General features: G+C 40.0%; 1 protein-coding gene across 1 annotated transcript in view; it reads left to right on the top strand.

Annotated features, from left to right (window-relative positions):
• The window catches only part of LOC124545804 (farnesol dehydrogenase-like), a 94,907-nt gene that overhangs the window by 32,657 nt on the left and 39,833 nt on the right, over positions 1-22,417 (top strand). The window contains exon 3 of the mRNA XM_047124750.1: positions 15,026-15,188. Within this exon, the coding sequence (XP_046980706.1) occupies positions 15,026-15,188 (163 nt within the window). The remainder of the gene's footprint in view (positions 1-15,025; positions 15,189-22,417) is intronic.

Here is a 22,417-nt window from a genome sequence, read left to right as displayed (position 1 = left end):
AAAACAGCTAAAACCATGGCTAATGACACAGACAGATCACCACTTATTGTGGAATCACCTATTTCAAATCAAAATTACAATGTGCCGCTTTCTTTTCCACCGAACGAGCAATATTACGTTATCGGCATGGCCGAAGACACGTTTGTAAGACATGGGTATTTCCAGACATTTTCCATTGAGGACAAGCACAAAGTCCACCCTATTGTGTTTATTAGATCATTTGACGGTGTTTTTCCACGTAGTTGGTCAGAAGTCGATAAAATCAGATACGTCACCAATCTCATGAGAGGACGAGCAGCTAAGTGGGGTGCCGCTATGAAGCGGCGGTGCCTTACGTTTGAACAGTTCGAACAAGCCTTCTTGGACGAATTCTGGTCCGAGAATGAGCAACAGAGTCTAAGGAGAGAAGTGTGCAACCCCGAGACCTATGACCCTAAAAAAGAGACATTAAGACAATACTTTGAGAGGTACCTAGACAAGACACTGTACTGGTCCAAACCAGCCGACTTGCCAGCGATAATTGACACTTTAAAGAGCCACTTACCCTTTCCATACCGAGACAGATTAATAGGAGTACCGGAGAATGACGTTAAGACTTTCTTAAACTTCTTAGATCAAATGGACGTAGTTTACAGAGGCGATTCACGCCATTCAAATTTTATTCATATTAGTAACCAAAACCAGCATCCACCCCAAAGGAACCGTAGTGACGGTGGCTGGTGGAACCATCCGTCCGCGCCGCGACACAATACGACGCCTGCGCGCGAAACATATTCAAATGGAAACGTGTATGACAGTAGGAACAACCGCAGAAATTCGTGGAATAATAACAATAATTATCACCCATGTCAAAATGGTAACTACAAGCAAAATGAAAATTACAGACAGTGCAACAACAACAATAGGAGACGTGAGAATAACCGGTACAACCCGGGCTACTTTGACAGGAACATGACATATAACAGACATAATTACCACCAAAACAATACCAATCCCGACAATCACCGACAGAATATGTGGAACACACAAAATTCACGCATGACAAATCATAACCCTCCACGGAATCCGCCGGCGTTCCCCGGTACAGTTATGCACTCCCCGCCACGAAGTAACAATAACAATTGCGGCGCGCCATCAGCTGACGCGTGGGCGCCAACCGGCCGGAATGTAAACATAGTGGAGCTGGTCAATGAACCCGGCCAAACACAGCAGACGACGGAAAACAGTCGACGACCGAGCTAAGCGCTCGTGCTTCGGTCGTGAGGTGTTGTGAGAGCGCAACGGCTGAGACGATTTGTTTCCTCAGGTACGACGACAAAATGACAGCAGAACAGGAATTAACAAACCTATCAGGTTGATGACCTTATTCTGTTGCGTTCACATCCCAAGTCTACAAAATTAAAACAATTGAACAGAAAATGGCAGCTATTATATTCAGGTCCTTTCAGAATAGCAAGCATACCTCACCCAGGCTGTTATTCCCTAGAATACCCGTTATCTCACAAGCCGAGGGGGCTGCATCCCCACAGACATTTGAAACCCTTTGTGCACTAAAACAACATAATATAATGATAACTAAGTTGAACATGACCAAGTTGCTGTGAAAACGAGATCATAAATATTTGTATTGAATACACGAACATTAAGTTATACAGCCTAAGAACACAAACATTCATTTATGGAAATTATATACTGCAGTTACACTTGCACACATAATTATGAAGAGAAGGTAAACCCAGGCGAGTACACTTACTGAATGAGAAAAGATATTCATATAGGAATGAGGTCTATGCAGGTTACATTGGTTGTTAATTGTAAATTATAAGGTGAATCAACAACTAGTTAGTTATTTCAAGGCACTATAATGAGAGGAAATAATAGCTATTGACATCAGTAATGACATAGGTATGTAGCAGAATGAATGAAGATGTAAGAATGAATGATCAGTATGAATGAGTTAATATTTAAGTTAATATAAGAAGGTAAGTTACTGTGAAGTGGTTGGAGACAAGAGATTATTTGAGGAAAATATTATTGGAGTTTTATGAGAATGGAAGTGCCAAATGGCCCCACGTATGTGATATATTAATGTTTGATGAGGAATATGTTTAATGTATAAGGATATATATATATATATATATATATATATATATATATATATATATATATATATATTATGATGAATATGTGAGTAAGGAATGAGTGAGAATGTTTTGGTAATATTGTGCTACATGGAGAAGTGAGTAAACAGTTTATATCTTTAAGATTACATAAGAATTTCAGTTTGAAAGAAAACATTTGTGATGAGTTAGAACACGTGAGTACAAGACGTTAAATGTGAATCTATTTTCAGTGCCCTTGAAAAGGAATGAATGCAAGAAAAGCAGAGTGAACATAACGATGATTACAGCTGTGGAAAGAAGTGTAATAAGAATGTAACTTGGAAACACATTAGCTTTAATTTATTTCAGAAGTGTAACTTAGTAACCTTTCGTTAAGTTTTGTTACGCCATTGTGTGGAAGAAAACATTTATAGTTCGTGTTCAGACAGGAGAATGATATTTTAAGGAACTTAAGTTGAAACATAGTTTTTACACAGCCCTCATGTGAATGCATTTGTTAAAAAAAAAAAAAAAAAAATACGAAGTGAAATTTAGTGCCATATTAGCCTTTATTATAATTACATATGACAGAAAACCCTGAGGAAGCAAAAGATAGGAGAGTTATTAAGGCCGTTTTGCGACTCGTACAACACCTCCACTTAAGCGAACAGATGACAAAATTACATCTACGTTGAAGATATTTGACTTTTTAGGCTATGCAAGGTAAGTGCAAAGGAGCAGTGACCATCCGTGCAGCCGACGTCGAGCAACGGACAGTGAGAAAGAGACATTTTGCTGTCAATTATAATAATATGTTCTTTGTTTATAATTTATAGATAGAAATGATATATATATATATATATACTACATACATGATATTTAACCTTCACTAAAGTCGAAGAAAGTTCATGGTTGAACTCTTGAGAGGAAATTTGATATGTTACCATATAATACACATTATGAGAGAGACAATCTCTGAGATACATTTTCCATTTGTATAGACGGTATCCACAAGAAGTGGAGATATTGAGGAAGCACTGAGGGGACATGCGATTCACTCATGCAAGGATTTGTTAAGGTATAATACACTAAGTCATATGAACAGTCAGAACACAAACAGAGAATCTGTCATGATGTTACACTACACAGACTTGACGTAAGGACACTTACATTTACCCATGATTTGGTAAATTGTAAGCACCTCCTTTCACACACCCCTTGAAGGTGATGCAAACGTTACAATGTATTATATTCTCTTTTTTATGTATTAGCTGTAGGATTTGGTAGTTTATAGGTAGTGAATAGTTTCTTCCATTCTATCTTTCTTTCTTTCTCCATTATCCTACCACCTCCTGCAGCTGGGTATTGTTTGTTTATGGAATGTAAGAATATATTGTGTGACAGTAAACTTTCAGGTATGAATAAAAAGACATGAAGAAAACTGAATATTGATGGCATTACAAGCCTGGTCAACCACTAGCCAGCCAAGATATGGAATCAAAGAAAAGAAATAAATAATAAATAAAGGAAAGCCCGTGCTTTTAAACATTAAGTCTTATATCCCTTGGCACGTCAAAACCTTAATAAAGAAAATCAAAATGACCATAAACCCCAATAAAAGAAAGCCAATGGGACTTAGTATAATTTTTTTTAGCGTAAATATTTCACGTGTATATTCTTGTAAATTTATATGTATTTGTATATGTGTTAAAACTTTGCATATTGTCAACATTTTGAAACATGACCACGAAATGTAAGCTTTCATAATTAACGATGTAAACATGCTTGGACAAAGTGAACTGTTAAAATGTAAATGTGGCAAAAAGTGATGCAAACTGTGTTAAACAGTGAACGTTATAAACGACGAATTTTGTGTTGTTTGTGAAACTTATGGCGCATAAACCAAGTAACTGTTTATAAATCGATATAAACTGCAGTTTACTTTGACGATAATGAGGATTTTCACACTGCAAATGAACGTTTGTTGGCAAGTGTAAACAATGTGGTGAAACACCTACCTTTGCGAACATCGACGCCGTTGTTCCTGGCCGGCCTTCAGATGCTTGGAGACAATAAACTCAGCACCTGTCGTAGGCGATGTGGAGGCTAAAATCTACATCGACCATATATGCCCCGGGAACAATAGTCATGAAAACGCACAAGGACCTGGAGTGTTGTGTCGTAATAGGAGACATGGACGTTGCTTCAGATCACGCACACGCTCAATCTTATGGTGTCACCGAACTTAACACGCCAAATATGCTGGAATAACAACTTGTAATGAACACTATGTGAAAGTGAATACTGTGCAAGATTGTCATAACACAGCGATTTTGAAACTGCCGCACGCGAAATTCAGTGATGCTACTGCGCATGCGCAAAGACTACGTGCTGCCAGATGTGCATTGGGAAACCAACGCTGGGAGCACACAACATTAACTGCTCTGGTGAACAGCTTGTTCAAACAAACTGTATGTATATATATATATATTAATTGTGTAAAAAAGGATCCAAACTGTAATAATTGTATTTAGTATATAGGTTTAGAAAGTAAGTGTTCGTTAAGATTATCCCCTATGGATGCACGTGGCCTTTCCAATGAAAATTACATGTATTGACTTTTAGGTTTGCTAGCCTGCCACGCTAAGTGTTTTAGCGTGACAGTCGAGGGGGCGATGTAGCGGGGCTTTGAATTTCGCCGCGCTACATTCGTTCCCTCAGATAAAAAAATATCTCGTCGCAGCGGTATGAGCGCTCGACGGCAGAGAAACTACCAAAATTGTTAACTTTTTTTGTTTTTTTATTCCGTTTCAATTGTCTCTTGATAGCCGTAGCTTAAGGCAGGCGTGATCCGATGCTGACGGAAAAACTTAATGGCTAATCTTGATCTGATTGTAATGTGTAGACATTGTGGAAATTATTAAGAAATTCGGTGGATGGAAGTAGCAAAGTGAATTAAATTGCATACAGTATCAAGATGATTTTAATTGGTATAAATTAGTGATCCCTGGACTATTACAAGATTTCGGAGCAGATTTTTTCACGCTGAAATGAAGGAGATTTTTGAAGACGTGGACGCCGCCCTAAAGAAGATAAGTTAATCTGGTAAAGGATGATCTCTCGTCTACGCCACTTCCTTCTGTCCGTTACATTCTGTTATTCTCTGTTTCTTTTCAATAACTTTTGTAGTGAAAATTGGTTTAACTTTTGCTCAAAAACGCCACAAGGACCACCTCAACAATAGCTTTTTCGAATAACGAAGTCCGATAGCTTTTCCGTAATACAAAGTCCGATCTGCATTTCTTTCATTCTTTCCCTTTTTCACGGTCTCTCTTCTCCCATTTTTTTTATTAACCACTACACAACGATGCGAGATCACGTGAATAAAGACGTAAAGGTCAGACCTTTTCGACCGACGTTCGTGAACGTGTTATCGGATACAGATCGAAATAAGAGAGTTTTAGCATGCTGTGCGTTTTTAACTCAATTTACAAATTCATTGAACCGTGCCAATGCCATGTTTTCAGATGAATGTGCCACTTATCGCAGCTCAGCACTAGAAATATCGTCATTTGGGCCAAAGAGAATCCTCATTACACAGTCGAGTAAGAAGGGAAACAGCCTCACATAATGGTATTGGCAGCAATGACATCAGAACATCTGCTTGTACCGTATTATTTTGAATAATAGTTCCCGATGTCGTACTCTGAGATTTTAAACAGATATCGTATGGCAGGTTGATTGTATAGTAGCAAGACAGAGATTTCAGAACCAGATTTTCAAAATGTGAGACATTTCCAGAGGAAGACGTGGACTCAGATCATAATTTTCATGTTGTAAATGTAAATGTCGTGTGACTAGGGCCTTCCGTCTGGTATACCGTTCGTCGGGTGCAAGTCTCGATTTGACGCAACTTCGCGACTTGCGCGTTCATGGGGATGAAATGATAATGATTAGGACAACACAACACCCACTCCCTTTGCAGAGAAAAATCTCCGACCCAGCCGGGAATCGAACCCGGGCCGTGAGGATTGACATTCTGTCACACTGACCACTCAGCTATCGGGGGCGGACATTTTCATTTTGTGGCGTGTAGATTAAAACTGAAGAATCCGAAGAAAAAGTTAGTAAAATAAGGAGATGAGACCTACATAAGTTGAAAGAACCAGAGCTAGGCGTTGTTGAGAGTTTCAAAGATAGTATTAAAAACGATTTCCTGAAACAGGAGAGCGAAATACAGTGGAAGACGAATGGGAGCTTTTACAGATGAAACAGTGAAGGTAGCAGCGGTTCGAATAGGTAAAACGACATCGAGTAGTAGAAAAAACCAGATATCACAGAAGATATTGAATTTAATTTGTTAAAGGAGAAGTATACAAAAATGCAGCAAATGAAACAGGTAAAAGAGAACACAAACCTCTAAAAGATGAGACTGACAGAAAGTGCAAAATGGCTAAACAGGAATGGCTAAAGGACAAATGTGAGAGTATAGAAGCATGTATGACTAAGGGAAAGATAGATACCACCTATAGGAAAACTAAATAGCCCTTAGATTACAGGGAAGAAGCTGTATGAAAACCAAGAGCTCAGTACTAAGAAAAGAAAGGAAAAGCGGAAGACGGAAGGAACATGTAGAGGGGCTGTACAAGGGAAATGAACTTGGAGGCAATATTATAGGAAGCGAAGAGAAAACAAATGAAGACGAGAAAGAACATTTGATACTGCGAGAAGAATTTGACAGAGCTCTGTAAGACCTAAGTCGAAACAAAGCCCCGGAAGTAGACGACATTCCATCAGAACTACTAATAGCCTTGGAGAGCCAGTCGTCGTAGAACTATTACACCTGACGTCCAAGATATGTGAGACACAGCAAGTACCCCAAGACTTGAAGAAGGACGTAGTAATTCCAATTTCAAAGAAAGAAGGTGTTGGCACGTGTGAAAAATTACCGAACTATTAGTTTAATAAGCGATGGTTGCAAAATACTGACACGAATTATTTACAGAAGAATGGTAAAACTGGTAGAAGCTCAGCTTGGGGAAGATGAGTTTGGATTCTGGAGAAATATTGGAACACACGAAGCAATACCGACCATACGACATCGTTTAGAAGATAGGTTAAAGAAAACCAACCTACGTTTATAGGTTTTGCAGACTTAAGATAAACCTTTTGACAATGCTGACTGGAATACACTCTTTGAAATTTTGAAGGTATCAAGGGTAAAATACAGCGAGCGAGGTTAAAATTCATTAAGAAGCGAGGAGCTGGAGTGACAAGATGTGAGGCTACCAAAAACATAACACTTCATTCAGAAAAGATAAATTTACTTAAAGCTCTCCTATCCGTTATTATGAATTTGCTTTTAACACGTAAAACTTGACAACCTCGAATTGATGCAAGAGAGACTCCCATAAACATCAATATTTGAACTTTGAACACTTTTCAGCTGCGGTTTGACATTGTTCTGTCTCAGAAGAAATCCGGTAAAGCACAATATAAATTCAGGCACTAATGGAGCAGACATAAAAGATTTCAGTTAACACGTGTTCCCAAAAAAATACTTTAAGCTTTACGATACATTTAGTTACCACACAGCTGTAAGCACAGCGGATTAGAACTACCATCGAGCAGCTATAAAGCAGTTTAAAATATAAGCTTTATGTATATCAAGGAAATATTACTGGAACTCTTTAAATAAAAATGAGAAAACTCAAGCTATTTCTATAGAAGACTTCATAAATAAAATTTAAACAAGAACACCCACATGATTGATCGACTGATTAATTGAGGACGTTATTGGACCAAACGCCGAACTCATCAATCCCAATGCCCACAAGACTTCAACTAAAACAACAAGTAGTAAAACTAACTTACATTAATGCTGAATACCAAATAAATTACACAAAACCAGCACCAATAATGTTCATAAATTAACAAGCGGGCTCACACCCAATAGATAGGAATAACAGCCGGATAAACAGGCAGAAAACTTTTAGCAATGCAATGTAGCCAAGTTGGATGTTAAAATGTAGGCTCAACCATCTATTCACAGTGGAAAAAAACGCTAGAACTGACGCGTTTCAAAGATCGACACTTCGTCTTCTGAGTTACTTAGCAAGAGACCTCTAAGAGGTCTTGTAAGTAGGTTGTTTATGTTTTCTTAGTGGCAACGTTACGTAGCGCTCTGTATGAAAATCACTGGCTGTGCTGCGTGCAGTCAGTGGCTGGTTGGCATTGTTGTAATACTCGCCATTGTAGTGTTGGGCAGCTGGATGTGAACAGCGCGTAGCGTTGCGCAGTTGGAGGTGAGCCGCCAGCAGTGGTGGATGTGGGGAGAGAAATGGCGGAGTTCTGAAATTTGTAAGACTGGATGTCATGAACTGCTATGTTGTTGTTGTTGTTGTGGTCTTCAGTCCTGAGACTGGTTTGATGCAGCTCTCCATGCTACTCTATCCTGTGCAAGCTTCTTCATCTCCCAGTACCTACTGCAACCTACATCCTTCTGAATCTGCTTAGTGTATTCATCTCTTGGTCTCCCTCTACGATTTTTACCCTCCATGCTGCCCTCCAATGCTAAATTTGTGATCCCTTGGTGCCTCAAAACATGTCCTACCAACCGATCCCTTCTTCTAGTCAAGTTGTGCCACAAACTTCTCTTCTCCCCAATCCTATTCAATACCTCCTCATTAGTTACGTGATCTACCCACCTTATCTTCAGCATTCTTCTGTAGCACCACATTTCGAAAGCTTCTATTCTCTTCTTGTCCAAACTGGTTATCGTCCATGTTTCATTTCCATACATGGCTACACTCCATACAAATACTTTCAGAAACGCCTTCCTGACACTTAAATCTGTACTCGATGTTAACAAATTTCTCTTCTTCAGAAACGATTTCCTTGCCATTGCCAGTCTACATTTTATATCCTCTCTACTTCGACCATCATCAGTTATTTTACTCCCTAAATGGCAAAACTCCTTTACTACTTTAAGTGTCTCATTTCCTAATCTAATCCCCTCAGCGTCATCCGATTTAATTTGACTACATTCCATTAACCTCGTTTTGCTTTTGTTGATGTTCATCTTATATCCTCCTTTCAAGACACTGTCCATTCCGTTCAACTGCTCTTCCAAGTCCTTTGCTGTCTCTGACAGAATTACAATGTCATCGGCGAACCTCAAAGTTTTTACTTCTTCTCCATGAATTTCAATACCTACTCCGATTTTTTCTTTTGTTTCCTTTACTGCTTGCTCAACATACAGATTGAATAACATCGGGGAGAGACTACAACCCTGTCTTACTCCTTTCCCAACCACTGCTTCCCTTTCATGCCCCTCGACTCTTATAACTGCCATCTGGTTTCTGTACAAATTGTAAATAGCCTTTCGCTCCCTGTATTTTACCCCTGTCAACTTCAGAATTTGAAAGAGAGCATTCCAGTTAATGTTGTCAAAAGCTTTCTCTAAGCCTACAAATGCTAGAAACGTAGGTTTGCCTTTTCTTAATCTTTCTTCTAAGATAAGTCGTAAGGTTAGTATTGCCTCACGTGTTCCAACATTTCTACGGAATCCAAACTGATCTTCCCCGAGGTCCGCTTCTACCAGTTTTTCCATTCGTCTGTAAAGAATTCGCGTTAGTATTTTGCAGCTGTGACTTATTAAACTGATAGTTCGGTAATTTTCACATCTGTCAACACCTGCTTTCTTTGGGATTGGAATTATTATATTCTTCTTGAAGGGTGTAGGTATTTCGCCTGTCTCATACATCTTGCTCACCAGATGGTAGAGTTTTGTCATGACTGGCTCTCCCAAGGCCATCAGTAGTTCTAATGGAATGTTGTCTACTCCCGGAGCCTTGTTTCGACTCAGGTCTTTCAGTGCTCTGTCAAACTCTTCACGCAGTATCATATCTCCCATTTCATCTTCATCTACATCCTCTTCCATTTCCATAATATTGTCTTCAAGTACATCGCCCTTGTATAAACCCTCTATATACTCCTTCCACCTTTCTGCCTTCCCTTCTTTGCTTAGAACTGGGTTGCCATCTGAGCTCTTGATATTCATACAAGTGGTTCTCCTCTCTCCAAAGGTCTCTTTCATTTTCCTGTAGGCAATATCTATCTTACCCCTAGTGAGACAAGCCTCTACATCCTTACATTTGTCCTCTAGCCATCCCTGCATAGCCATTTTGCACTTCCTGTCGATCTCATTTTTGAGATGTTTGTATTCCTTTTTGCCTGCTTCATTTACTGCATTTTTATATTTTCTCCTTTCATCAATTAAATTCAATATTTCTTCAGTTACCCAAGGATTTCTATTAGCCCTCGTCTTTTTACCTACTTGATCCTCTGCTGACTTCACTACTTCATCCCTCAGAGCTACCCATTCTTCTTCTACTGCATTTCTTTCCCCCATTCCTGTCAATTGTTCCCTTATGCTCTCCCTGAAACTCTCTACAACCTCTGGTTCTTTCAGTTTATCCAGGTCCCATCTCCTTAAATTCCCACCTTTTTGCAGTTTCTTCAGTTTCAATCTGCAGTTCAAAACCAATAGATTGTGGTCAGAATCCACATCTGCCCCTGGAAATGTCTTACAATTTAAAACCTGGTTCCTAAATCTCTGTCTTACCGTCATATAATCTATCTGATACCTTTTAGTATCTCCAGGATTCTTCCAGGTATACAACCTTCTTTTATGATTCTTGAACCAAGTAGTAGCTATGATTAAGTTATGCTCTGCCAAAATTCTACCAGGCGGCTTCCTCTTTCATTTCTTAGCCCCAATCCATATTCACCTACTATGTTTCCTTCTCTCCATTTTCCTACTGTCGAATTCCAGTCACCCATGACTATTAAATTTTCGTCTCCCTTCACTACCTGAATAATTTCTTTTATCTCGTCATACATTTCATCTATTTCTTCATCATCTGCAGAGCTAGTTGGCATATAAACTTGTACTACTGTAGTAGGCATGGGCTTTGTGTCTATCTTGGCCACAATAACGCGTTCACTATGCTGTTTGTAGTAGCTAACCCGCACTCCTATTTTTTCATTCGTTATTAATCCTACTCCTGCATTACCCCTATTTGATTTTGTATTTATAACCCTGTAATCACCTGACCAAAAGTCTTGTTCCTCCTGCCACCGAACTTCACTAATTCCCACTATATCTAACTTTAACCTATCCATTTCCCTTTTTTTAAATTCTCTAACCTACCTGCCCGATTAAGGGATCTGACATTCCACGCTCCGATCCGTAGAACGCCAGTTTGCTTTCTCCTGATAACGACGTCCTCTTGAGTAGTCCCCGCCCGGAGATCCGAATGGGGAACTATTTTACCTCCGGAATATTTTACCCAAGAGGACGCCATCATCATTTAACCATACAGTAAAGCTGCATGTCCTCGGGAAAAATTACGGCTGTAGTTTCCCCTTGCTTTCAGCCGTTCGCAGTACCAGCACAGCAAGGCCGTTTTGGTTAATGTTACAAGGCCAGATCAGTCAATCATCCAGACTGTTGCCCCTGCAACTACTGAAAAGGCTGCTGCCCCTCTTCAGGAACCACATGTTTGTCTGGCCTCTCAACAGATACCCCTCCGTTGTGGTTGCACCTACGGTACGGCCATCTGTATCGCTGAGGCACGCAAGCCTCCCCTCCAACGGCAAGGTCCATGGTTCATGGAGGGAACTGCTATGTATATTATTACCTTAATAGTGTTGAAAAATCACGTCAACTGCTATGTATATTATGATTTTTCAACACTATTAAGGTAAATACATTGTTTGTTCTCTATTAAAATCTTTCATTTGCTAACTATGCCTATCAGTAGTTAGTGCCTTCCGTAGTTTGAATCTTTTATTTAGCTGGCAGTAGTGGCGCTCGCTGTATTGCAGTAGTTCGAGTAACGAAGATTTTTGTGAGGTAAGTGATGTGTGAAAGGTATAGGTTAATGTCACTCAGGGCCACTCTTTTGTAGGGATTGCGTTGCGCTAAAAATATTGTGTGTCAGTTTAAGCACAGTCATGTATAATTATTCTAAGGGGACGTTTCAGTCTCTAAGATAATAAAACAACTTGACCACTTTCTTTGCTGCCGTGTCATTTAAGATGTACAGCCACATCACTGTCAACTGAAAAAATAGATTAAAATGGAGTGGCCTATGTTGCCCACAGGTATTGGCAGCGTCACAATAACATATGCCGTAATATATGCCATGCCATGTTAATCTGTTTTATTAGTTGACGATGATGTGGATATACATCTTAGGAAGCCACTGCTGCGAGGAAAATAGGCACTTTTTGTCATTTTTTTTGGTTTTGTTTATATTTTATATTGGACGCTCTTAGAGGTTTGTTTACAGTAATTCTGGAGATAAAGCCTTGACCTTCGAAATTCATAACTTCTAATGTTTATACGGTGTAAATAGGTGGCTGATCTGACATTTTAAAATTGATTTTTACAGCTAAGACCTCATATCCGTTATGGATAAAATCATACCCACGTTGGAGCCGACAGATTCTTTAAATGAAGTCAGGGTCAACTCACACCTAAAACAAATAGTATGAAGAGCTATGCGGCACAGTGGATAGCTACACGTAACTATTGGTGCGGTCCACTCACTAAAGTGCTCACAAAATAAGTCCAACAGGCAACGATGATTACGGCTCAGTAATAACACTCACACATTTCTTGTGAATTCTGTAAAGACCATACAGCAGACAAAGTTTCAAAACCGTCTTAAACCAAATTTGAGCGACGTTCTTCTCGAGCATGTAAAAGTGATATTCAGCTTCGGCAACTGCTTATTGTATCCACGTCCCACATGACTGATAGTTCGTTTTCTTGTTTGGCCATCGCCCAGTTAGCTGTGGAAAACTGGCTGAAACTCAGCTCATGCGCATAGCAGTGAAGGAAGCACGGTAAAGAGCGTGCTTGACCCCCGTTGGGACTCGAAAAAGATGGTTGCTTAGGTACATAGGCAGAGAGATTGTATCGCGCTTTAGATTTCATATTGAAGCTCCGTACGGGTCAGAAAGGGTATATACATCTTGTACAGAAACCATACGGCAGTTATAAAAGTCGAAGTGCTTGAAAGGGAAGCAGTGGTTGAGAAGGAGCAGTACATGGTTGTAGTCTGTCCCTGATGTTATTCAATCTCTACACTGAGTAAATAGTAAAGGAAGCCAAGGAACAATTTGAGAAGGATTTAAGGTACAGGAAGAAGAAATAATGCATCTGAGGTTTGCCTATGACGTAATTATGTCAGAGACAGCAGAGGACATGTAAATGAAGTTGAATGGAGGATATAAAATAACATTAACAAAAGCAAAACAAGAGTAATTGAACGTAATCGAATTACATCGTGCGATGTTGAGAGAATTAGATAAGAAAATGGGACACTAAAGATAGTAGGTAATTTTAGTAATTTGGGCAATAAAATAGGGTACGATGGCCAAAGTAGAGGAGACGAAAAAAATTTAATGGCAATGGCAAGAAAAGCGTTTCTGGAGAACAGATCGCGTAACCTATGAAGAAGTCGTGAACAGAATAGGGGAGAAAGAAAATTTCTGGCGTAACTACAGGACGGTTCCAGGCGCTCAGTCCGGAACCGCGCGACTGCTGCGGTCGCAGGTTCGAATCCTGCCTCGGGCATGTATGTGTGTGGTGTCCTTAGGTTAGTTAGGTTTAAGTAGTTCTAAGTTCTAGGGGACTGATGACCACAGATGTTAAGTCCCATAGTGCTCAGAGCCATTTGAACCATTTGAACTACAGGAAAAGAAGGGACCGGTTGATAGGACGTATTCTGAGACGTCAAGGAGACGTCAGTGTAGTATTGGAGGGAAATGTGGGGGGGATAAAAGTTGCAGAGGGAGACCAAGATACGAGTTGGTTCACAATCGCCGATTGAAGTGGATGGAGGCTGGAGTAGTTATTCGGAAATGAAGAGACTTGCGCAGCATAGGGTAGGTGGAGAGGTGCCTCAAACTAGTCTTCGGACTGAAGACCGCAACAACAACATGAACAACTTTAGAATGAATCGCAGTGTCACAGACAGTCTTTCTCAACAGTTACTTCTTCTCTCAATTTCGTATTCTTGTTTTTTTTTTCGATATTCCGACCCATAAATGATACAAACCATTCAGAATCTTTTGTAACGATGCAGATGAGTTTACTGATGGTAATTACAGGAATTTCCTCTGACGTTTCCCCCACAAACTGGTTTCCAGGCTGGTTGGTTCAAATGGCTCTGAGCACTATGGGACTTAACATCTATGGTCATCAGTCCCCTAGAACTTAGAACTACTTAAACCTAACTAACCTAAGGACATCACAAACATCCATGCCCGAGGCAGGATTCGAACCTGCGACCGTAGCGGTCACGCGGTTCCAGACTGAAGCGCCTAGAACCGCACGGCCACAACGGCCGGCTTTTCCAGACTGGCATCGGCGATGGAGTAAATTCTTGTTCCTTCAGTGGCGGCCTTATTTTGTTTCCATTCTCTTCCTGAAATATGTGTACAGCATCATCATGACTGCGATCGTGGATGTAATATCCGGAAGTACGACAGAGTACGTCGAATTGGTTGTCAAGCCCTAACTGTTGGCTTTATCCTTCCCCTGCTGGGTCCGTGAAATGTTTCGCTCCGTGTCAATGAAGGGACGAAAGAGGCGTCTCACGAAATATCCTGTTTCGCGAAACAATTATTGTAAACGCACATCTGGACAAGACGTGGTCAGTTGCAGGGAATGCATACCTTGTTGCTTTATCCGCACGACCTATAAGGATCACGGAAAAAGCGCTTCTAAAAAATCTTACATAATCATGAGTACGTTCGCAATCTCATACAGAGCAAAACTTGAGTAACTAGACTCCTTTTATTTTTTCTTTTCTCGTATACAGTAATGTATTTGTGCCTCGCAATAGGAGCTGGCACTCAACGACGCGCCAGGTAAGCTGCACGCGATCGCGGGGGATGTGAGTGACGAGTCCAGCACCCTGGCAGCCTTCAAGTGGGTCGAGGACAACCTGGGTGGCGTCGACATCCTCATCAACAACGCTGGTGTATTCCCAAATACTAGTCTTACAGGTATGAGCAGCATTTCTGGAGTATCGTGTGTCATTTATTTAAAGGTACATGCAAAATCAACCAATTTGAAACTAATGATGTACTCATCATCTACACCCTTTACAATCCACCTTACGGTGCATTGTGGAGGTTACCTTGAACCACTGCTAGTCATTCGCTTTCCTGTTCCATTCAGAAGTGGATCAAGGGAGAAACAACTGTCTATATGCTTCCCTACAAGCCATGATATCACTTATTTTGTCGTCGACATCCTTCCGCGAGATATATGCTGGTGGCCATAGGATCGTTCTGCAGCCTGTCGCAAATGTTAGTTCTGTCAACTTTCCTAGTAATACGGTGCCAGTTTATGGCCCAAATGACATAAGCTCTCCTTGGGGCGCCACGTTGATAGAGGTGCCAGAGGTGTCTAAGTGCAAGATCTGTATGTGAGGTATATCACAGTTAATAGCGAAAACTGACATGGTGAAAGTATATTATCAGAGAAGCAGGAATTTTCCAGTAAACACTGGTCTGAAAATTAGCCATTCAAGAGATAATGTGGTTCCGAGGTGCCGCTTACTTCAGTATCAAATAGTGTCCCACTTAGTATAAATGCATTTGAAATGTAAACTTCCAGATTACGTTCCCAGCAAACTGGGCTCAAATTTGCCCTACGTAGGTGACTTTAAAACTTGGAGTCACTCGAATGTTGAACTGTAGCCTATGAACTACCTCTTTGGAGAATTTTGTGACGTTCAATATTCTGCAGAGGCCACTGCTTGTCAGAAGAATGTAGATCTCCAATGAAATGGTCAACATGCTTCCACGAATTGTCTTTAACGTCGCCATCACTCAGTGTCAATGGAAGAGAGTGTTTCTCGGTTCCTCTGTCTCGGTCGCGGAGTGTGACGAATTACCTCAAGCCACACTTTCATTGGACACGAACTCTATGTACAAACCAGCGCTCCTGCCTTATGGGGAACTGGTTGGAGTAGCCTGCAATACGTTTCCTGTAAAGCATTAATCGTGTCTGTCAGTACAGCTGTTACCTGTTGAGAGGTTTGACAAACAACACGCTAATTTACAATTGACTTCACTTAATTAACTGTTCTCTTCTTTTTGTGTCATTACTTAATCCTGTCCTAGCATATTTTGTTGTTTTGACAAGTGAAAATGTCTATTAATACATGCAGTACATTACATACATTGATTATAGCATTGTGTACTAACAATAATATAAAATACGTTGGTCCAGGCGCAGTCATTGATTAAAGTTAAGAGATCAGTATAACTGTGAAAATCTGATGAAAGAAATATAACGCCGAACCCTGTGGTTACTGCCTTGTTAATATTCGGTGAATAGACAAACCAACTTTTAACGACTTGTTGGAATTATTTCACTCTTTCATTATGTCAAAAGGCACAGTTATACCAAAATCTATTCCTGTTCCGTGACATACCTTAGGACAGGCAACTGTAGAAGGATAGGAAAGTACTTCCTTGGTTTCCATTGTGCATAAACATGCTTTTTTCGCCTCTCTGACGGGTGTATGAACTGCTTATCAGTTTACTTAACATATTAAAAATTGTATTTTATAATGCATTCAAATCTACTGCACACATTTTAACCTATCGGCTGACTGTAGTCAATAGTCAGATGAAATAACTGATGACTGACGACAGACTCGTGTAGAACGAGGTCTTTTTCAAGTAACTGATGTTTAACTTTCCTGCAGGGTAAGTTACGTACGAGATTTAATGTGCCAACCAGCTCCGAAGACATCTTCAAGGAATGATTCATTTATTTTGTTTTACAAAATTGGATTTTTTGTTTTTGTTACAAGTTTTCCAGAGCTGGAACTGCTCATATGTCACTTGCAGGCATGTCCGGGCTTTGAGCCTGGAGCTATAAGTCGGGATATCAACGCTGACGCGAAAAAATCCTAAACCATATGAATGCGTACCAGTCATAGCTACTATTACAACTGGATTTGCGTCTTAGTAAATAGCTGTATGAAGAAAATCAGAAACTTATTCCGGCCAAAAGTTAGCATTGCTATGAAGTTTTAAAAAGTTTGCTGTGGGGGTAATACGTTTAAACTTGTCGTGAATGGTTTCTTCAACATTTTGAGAACAGTTCAAGAAGTTTCAAATTTCTTTTCTGCATCTACGGGGAATTTTGAAGACGCACACATGACCGTAAAACCTCTTAGCGATACCTATTGAGAAAGCTGAATAAATGCCTTGGAGCAGTGATGAATACAGTCGCTTTCTTCCAGGGGGAGGGGGGAGGGGGAGGACCAGATGGCAGATTTCGCGAATGGTGTTGCAAATGTTTGTCAATTTCTTGCAGGATACACGCAGTTAAGATAAGCACACGAAACATTTCTTGTTTATAATTCAAAATTATTCATTTAATGGCAAAATCTCGAGGTCTCCGTTATTGCAAAAAACGTGTCTTGAAAATACACTGCGACCCACACTTCTCTTGTTAACTGAAAATTTCATTTAAAATCAGAAACACTATCTCTGCTGAAGACAATCCGCGTTCTCGCTTATTTGAATATGATGCGCTCGAATGTGGTTCTTTCACCAACCTACTTTAAGTGAGCACATCTCAGAATTTCTGTACAATGACAGAGGAGTGACAACTAATACCTTAACAGAGCCAAAATACATGAAAATTAAACATGAATTGTTGTATTGTTACGAGGGTGGCTACAAAGTCACATGAATTATACGTACAAATATCTTTTGGTAGACCATGTTTCTTTCCAGAAACATCATTTACAAGAGACTGTGTAGGTGTCTGTAAGTTTTCTCTGCATAGAAAAATGAGATATATTAAATCATACAGACGCCGATTAATTGCACCAAAGATATATAAATTCGTATTACGCCGTATTAATGTAATCTAAAGAGCGACTGAAAAATTAAAAACGACATACCTTCATATTTTTATACAGCGCCTCCAAAGTTACTAAATAATAAGGTTGGACAGTAAGCGCTCTGCTCTGCCATTGGCTGGCCTAGTGACGTCAGCGTGGAAGCAAGCGCTCACAAGCAGACGACAAGGCATGCGCGTTTACGTCAAGTTTTTGGCGGAAGATTTTGTTTATACCAGAAATGAGATGTCTAAACTGCTTTTCTGCTGCTAAAATATTACAGTTAAAACTGATGAGTTATATTCTCTCGCAGCTTATGCCTCACACATCGGTAAAATGTCAGATCACAACCACACTGACACACATTTGAAATTCGAAACCTCGGCTCAAATAAATCAGAAACTATTCATTTAATCGCATTGAAATGAATTTACTTAAGAGCTCGAAGTTGCTCACACTTGTTTGTAAGAACAGCATTCCTTCTTTCTAAAGCCGCTATAGTATTCATCAAAGTAACTTTGTGTCTGAAAAAAAAAAAAGACTGTCATCTGTACATGTGCTCTTATTATGATGTTTCTTATTTGGTGACAGCTTTTCCAGAGTTTCCAGAGATTTCTTATGTAGTTCTCGTTTCTTATACCGTTTGGTTCTGTCTTCTGTTGCGGGTGACACATTGACAGTCGCACTACTGCACGACAAATTGCGCGAAGGAACTGCATCTGGCTTGAGCATTCTTTTTCGGGGCAAATTAAGCAATTCAGACTGTGAATCCCTTAAGTAATCTGTTTCTGCGAAATGGCGAGAACATATTCTTGCATGCGCAACATTTACACTGTCTTTCCCTCAACATTTGGACAACCATAGTTTTTGTAATGTTTCATTACGCGGGAAACTGTGATACATTACGTCAGTTCCCTTTGTGCTCCAGTTGTAGGAAAAACAGCCCGTTACAGCACAGCCTGGCATTGTAAAAATTAGTTTTCTCACTCACTTGTAGATTCTCCAATAAGAATTTCACAGTACGAACCATAAACTATAGAGCTGGCGAACACAATGATGATTCCGCTGTCCACTATCGCTAACTATTACAGTTCCGAATCAAATATCAATTACAGCAAAAACAGTTAACACTCCCGAATTCCGAATGTTTCCGCTGTTGACTGAGTACCTCAGAAGAAAGAACTCAATCAAAATACTCCTTCAAACACAAAACAACACATGAAAAACAATCACACACAATTCGAACTGTGTACTGTTTGGCACAGCTGCTTCCACCGCGACCTCATGCGCACAACTGAGAAAACACATTGCTTTCTGCGCATAGCTTTCTGCGCCCCCCTGAGCGCCTCTGTTGTTTTAATGCAAGCAACAACGCTCTTCTGTTCTCGTCCATCGTGGTGTACGGAGTAATATTTTTCGCTATGTGTCTATCAGTTAAAAAGTGGACTGCTCGTGAAAGAAAAGTATTTTTATTTCTACGACCTTCAAGTACACTTGTTCCCCTCTGTACACACCATGAACCATTGCAGCAAGTCTTCGGATGCGCGGGAATAATCCTCAAGAAGACGACAGCCGCATCGTCATCGACACTATCGCACTACGAGAGAGGAAATGTATTATCATTAATAGGAAGAGAACTGTGAAGACTAATCATTTCTAATTCATGTTGCAGAAGATTGAAAGCAGTATCTGTCAAGTCCTGCATGGTGTTGTGTAAAAGAAAAAACTTTGCCCATTAGTAGGCGCTGCTGAGCACTGTATTACCATCATACCTTTCTCTCTCGCCAAAATTAATGGTATTTTTATACAAGACAGAAAAATAACCTCATATCCATACAAATGCCTGAACAATTATTTAATGAGTGGGGAGATAACGGAATAAGCGACTTGCATCGTCAAATATCGGAAAGGAGATTAGATGATGATCCCCAAGTGTACTAATCAAGGTGTAAATTATAACAAACAGCTAGCATTGCTCTCAGGCAATACAACTGCAGAGTACCTCACATACATAAACCTGAAGAAGAAATCCATAATACATATTTACCCAAATGGAATGTGAACAAGTAATCAACACACAAAAAATCCAGGACGATGTAGCTTCAGTGTATCTAATCTACGTCAATATCAAAAGACAATGTGTTTATTTTTTACAAGTCAGCACGTTCACGGCAGGAAGCGAAAAAAGTTTTTCACAGCGGCAGTCGGAAGACGAGAGAGTGTCTGTACACTCAACCCCCTCCATCTAGCTAACGAAATTAGGCGCGTTAAGCAGTGCGATCTCCGGGAGGGGATTGCCAAGGGGGAAGTGACTATGAGAAAAAGACGCAATACTGAACATAAGGGTAACATTCTACGAGCCGCGGCGTGGAAGGAAGCTCGAACCTGGTAGGGAATCTAGAAAATCTGAAAAGGGAAATACTGAGGCTATAACTGGGCAAAATGAGTGTCAGTGAAGTGGAATCGAAAGAAGACAGAGATTTCTGACATGACGAATAGAGGTAATATCAACAGCAGCATAAAATGTGTCAATGGAAGTAGGATTCGTTTATAAATAGGAAGGCAGAGGAGAGAATGAATTATAGTGAACAGTTCAGTGATAGAAATATTCTCATCAGAATCGACAGCAAACCAACACCGACAACAACAGTTCAATTACACATGCGGGTGTCGCAACCAGAAGACGAAAAGATAGAGAAAGTATCCGAGGATATTGAATGAGTATTTAAGAACGTGAAGGGAGATGAATTCCTAATAATCATGGTGGATTCGAGTGTAGTTGTGGGATAAGGAGTAGAAGAAAGGGTCATGGCAGAATATGGGCTTGGCAGTAGGAATGAGAGAGCAGAAAGACTGAGTTCTGCAATAAATTTCAGCTAGTAATGGAGAATACTCTGTTCAAGAATCACAAGAGGAGGAGGTACACCTGGACAAAATCCGAAGATACAGAAAGATTCCAGCTCGATTACATCATGGTCGAACAGAGATTCTGAAAAGATATATACAATCACAATTTCTGATATCACTGGGGGAAGTGGCAACCAAACGACTATTCAGATTGGTGTACATCATCTATGACACTGGCGACATACCACAAGACTTTCGAAAAAACATCATGCACACAATTCCGAAGACAACAAGAGCTGATGCGTAGGAGAACTATCACACAATCAGCTTTTCAGCTCATGAAAACAAGTTGCTGACGAGAATAATATATAGAGAAGAACGAAACGAAAATTGAGGATCTGTTAGACAATGACCAGTTTGGCTTTAGGAAAGGTAAAGGCATCTTGAATGCAGTTCTGACGTTGCACTTGACAATGGAAGCAAGACTAAAGAAAAATCGAGACACGGTCGTAGGATTTGTCGACAAGGACAGAGCGTACGGTAATTTAAAATGGTGCAAGCTGACCGAAAGTCTGGGAAAAATTGGAGTAAGCTATAGGGACAGACAGGTAATATACAATATGTACAAGAACCACGAGGGAGCAGTGAGATTGGAAGACGAAGAAAGGGGATCTTGTATTAAAAAGAATGTATATACAGAAGAAGCAATGACACGGAAATAAAAGTAACGATCAAGAGTGAAATTGGAATTCATGGTGAAAAAATATCAATGATAAGATTCGCGAATGACATTGCTATCCCCAGTGAAAGTGAAGAAGAATTATTGGATATATTGAATGGAATGAACAGTCTAATGAGTACATAATGTGGATTGAAAGTAAACCGAAGAATGACGAAAGTAATGAGAAGTATCAGCAATGAGAATAGCGAGAAACTGAACATAAAAAATGTTGGCCACGAATTAGAGAAAGTTAAGGAATTCTGATATGCAGCAAAATAACCTGTAACGGACGAAGTAAGGGCGTAAAATCTAGAATAGCACAGGCAAAAAGGGCATTCCTGGCCTAAAAAGTCTGCTAGTATTAGTCATAGGCCTTAATTCGAAGTAGAAATCTCTGGGAAGGTACGTTTGGGACACAATAATGTATGTAGTGAATCATGGACTATAGACAGTGGGAAAACTGGAAAAGAAGAGAATCGGAGTATTTAATATGTGGTGCTACAGAAGAACGTTGAAAATTATGTTGACTGATGAAGTATCGAATGAGGAGGTCTCTGCAAACTCGGCGATGAAAGGGACATATGGAAAACAGTGACAAGAAGAAGAGGAAAATAGAGACTGGACTACATATAACATGTAATTGAGGATGTACTTTGCAAGCGCATTCTGAGATGAAGAGGTTGGAACAAAAGAGGAATTCGTGGTAGGCTGAATGAAACCCGTCAGAAGACTGACGGGAGAAAAAGATGAAAAAAAGTACGATTGGTAGGTTAGAGATACGCAATGCAATTCCCAAG

The sequence above is a fragment of the Schistocerca americana genome, chromosome 8 (assembly GCF_021461395.2).
Source record: "Schistocerca americana isolate TAMUIC-IGC-003095 chromosome 8, iqSchAmer2.1, whole genome shotgun sequence".
Lineage (NCBI taxonomy): Eukaryota > Metazoa > Arthropoda > Insecta > Orthoptera > Acrididae > Schistocerca > Schistocerca americana.
Note: the sequence above shows the minus strand (reverse complement) of the source record. Positions and strands in the feature narration are given on the sequence as shown.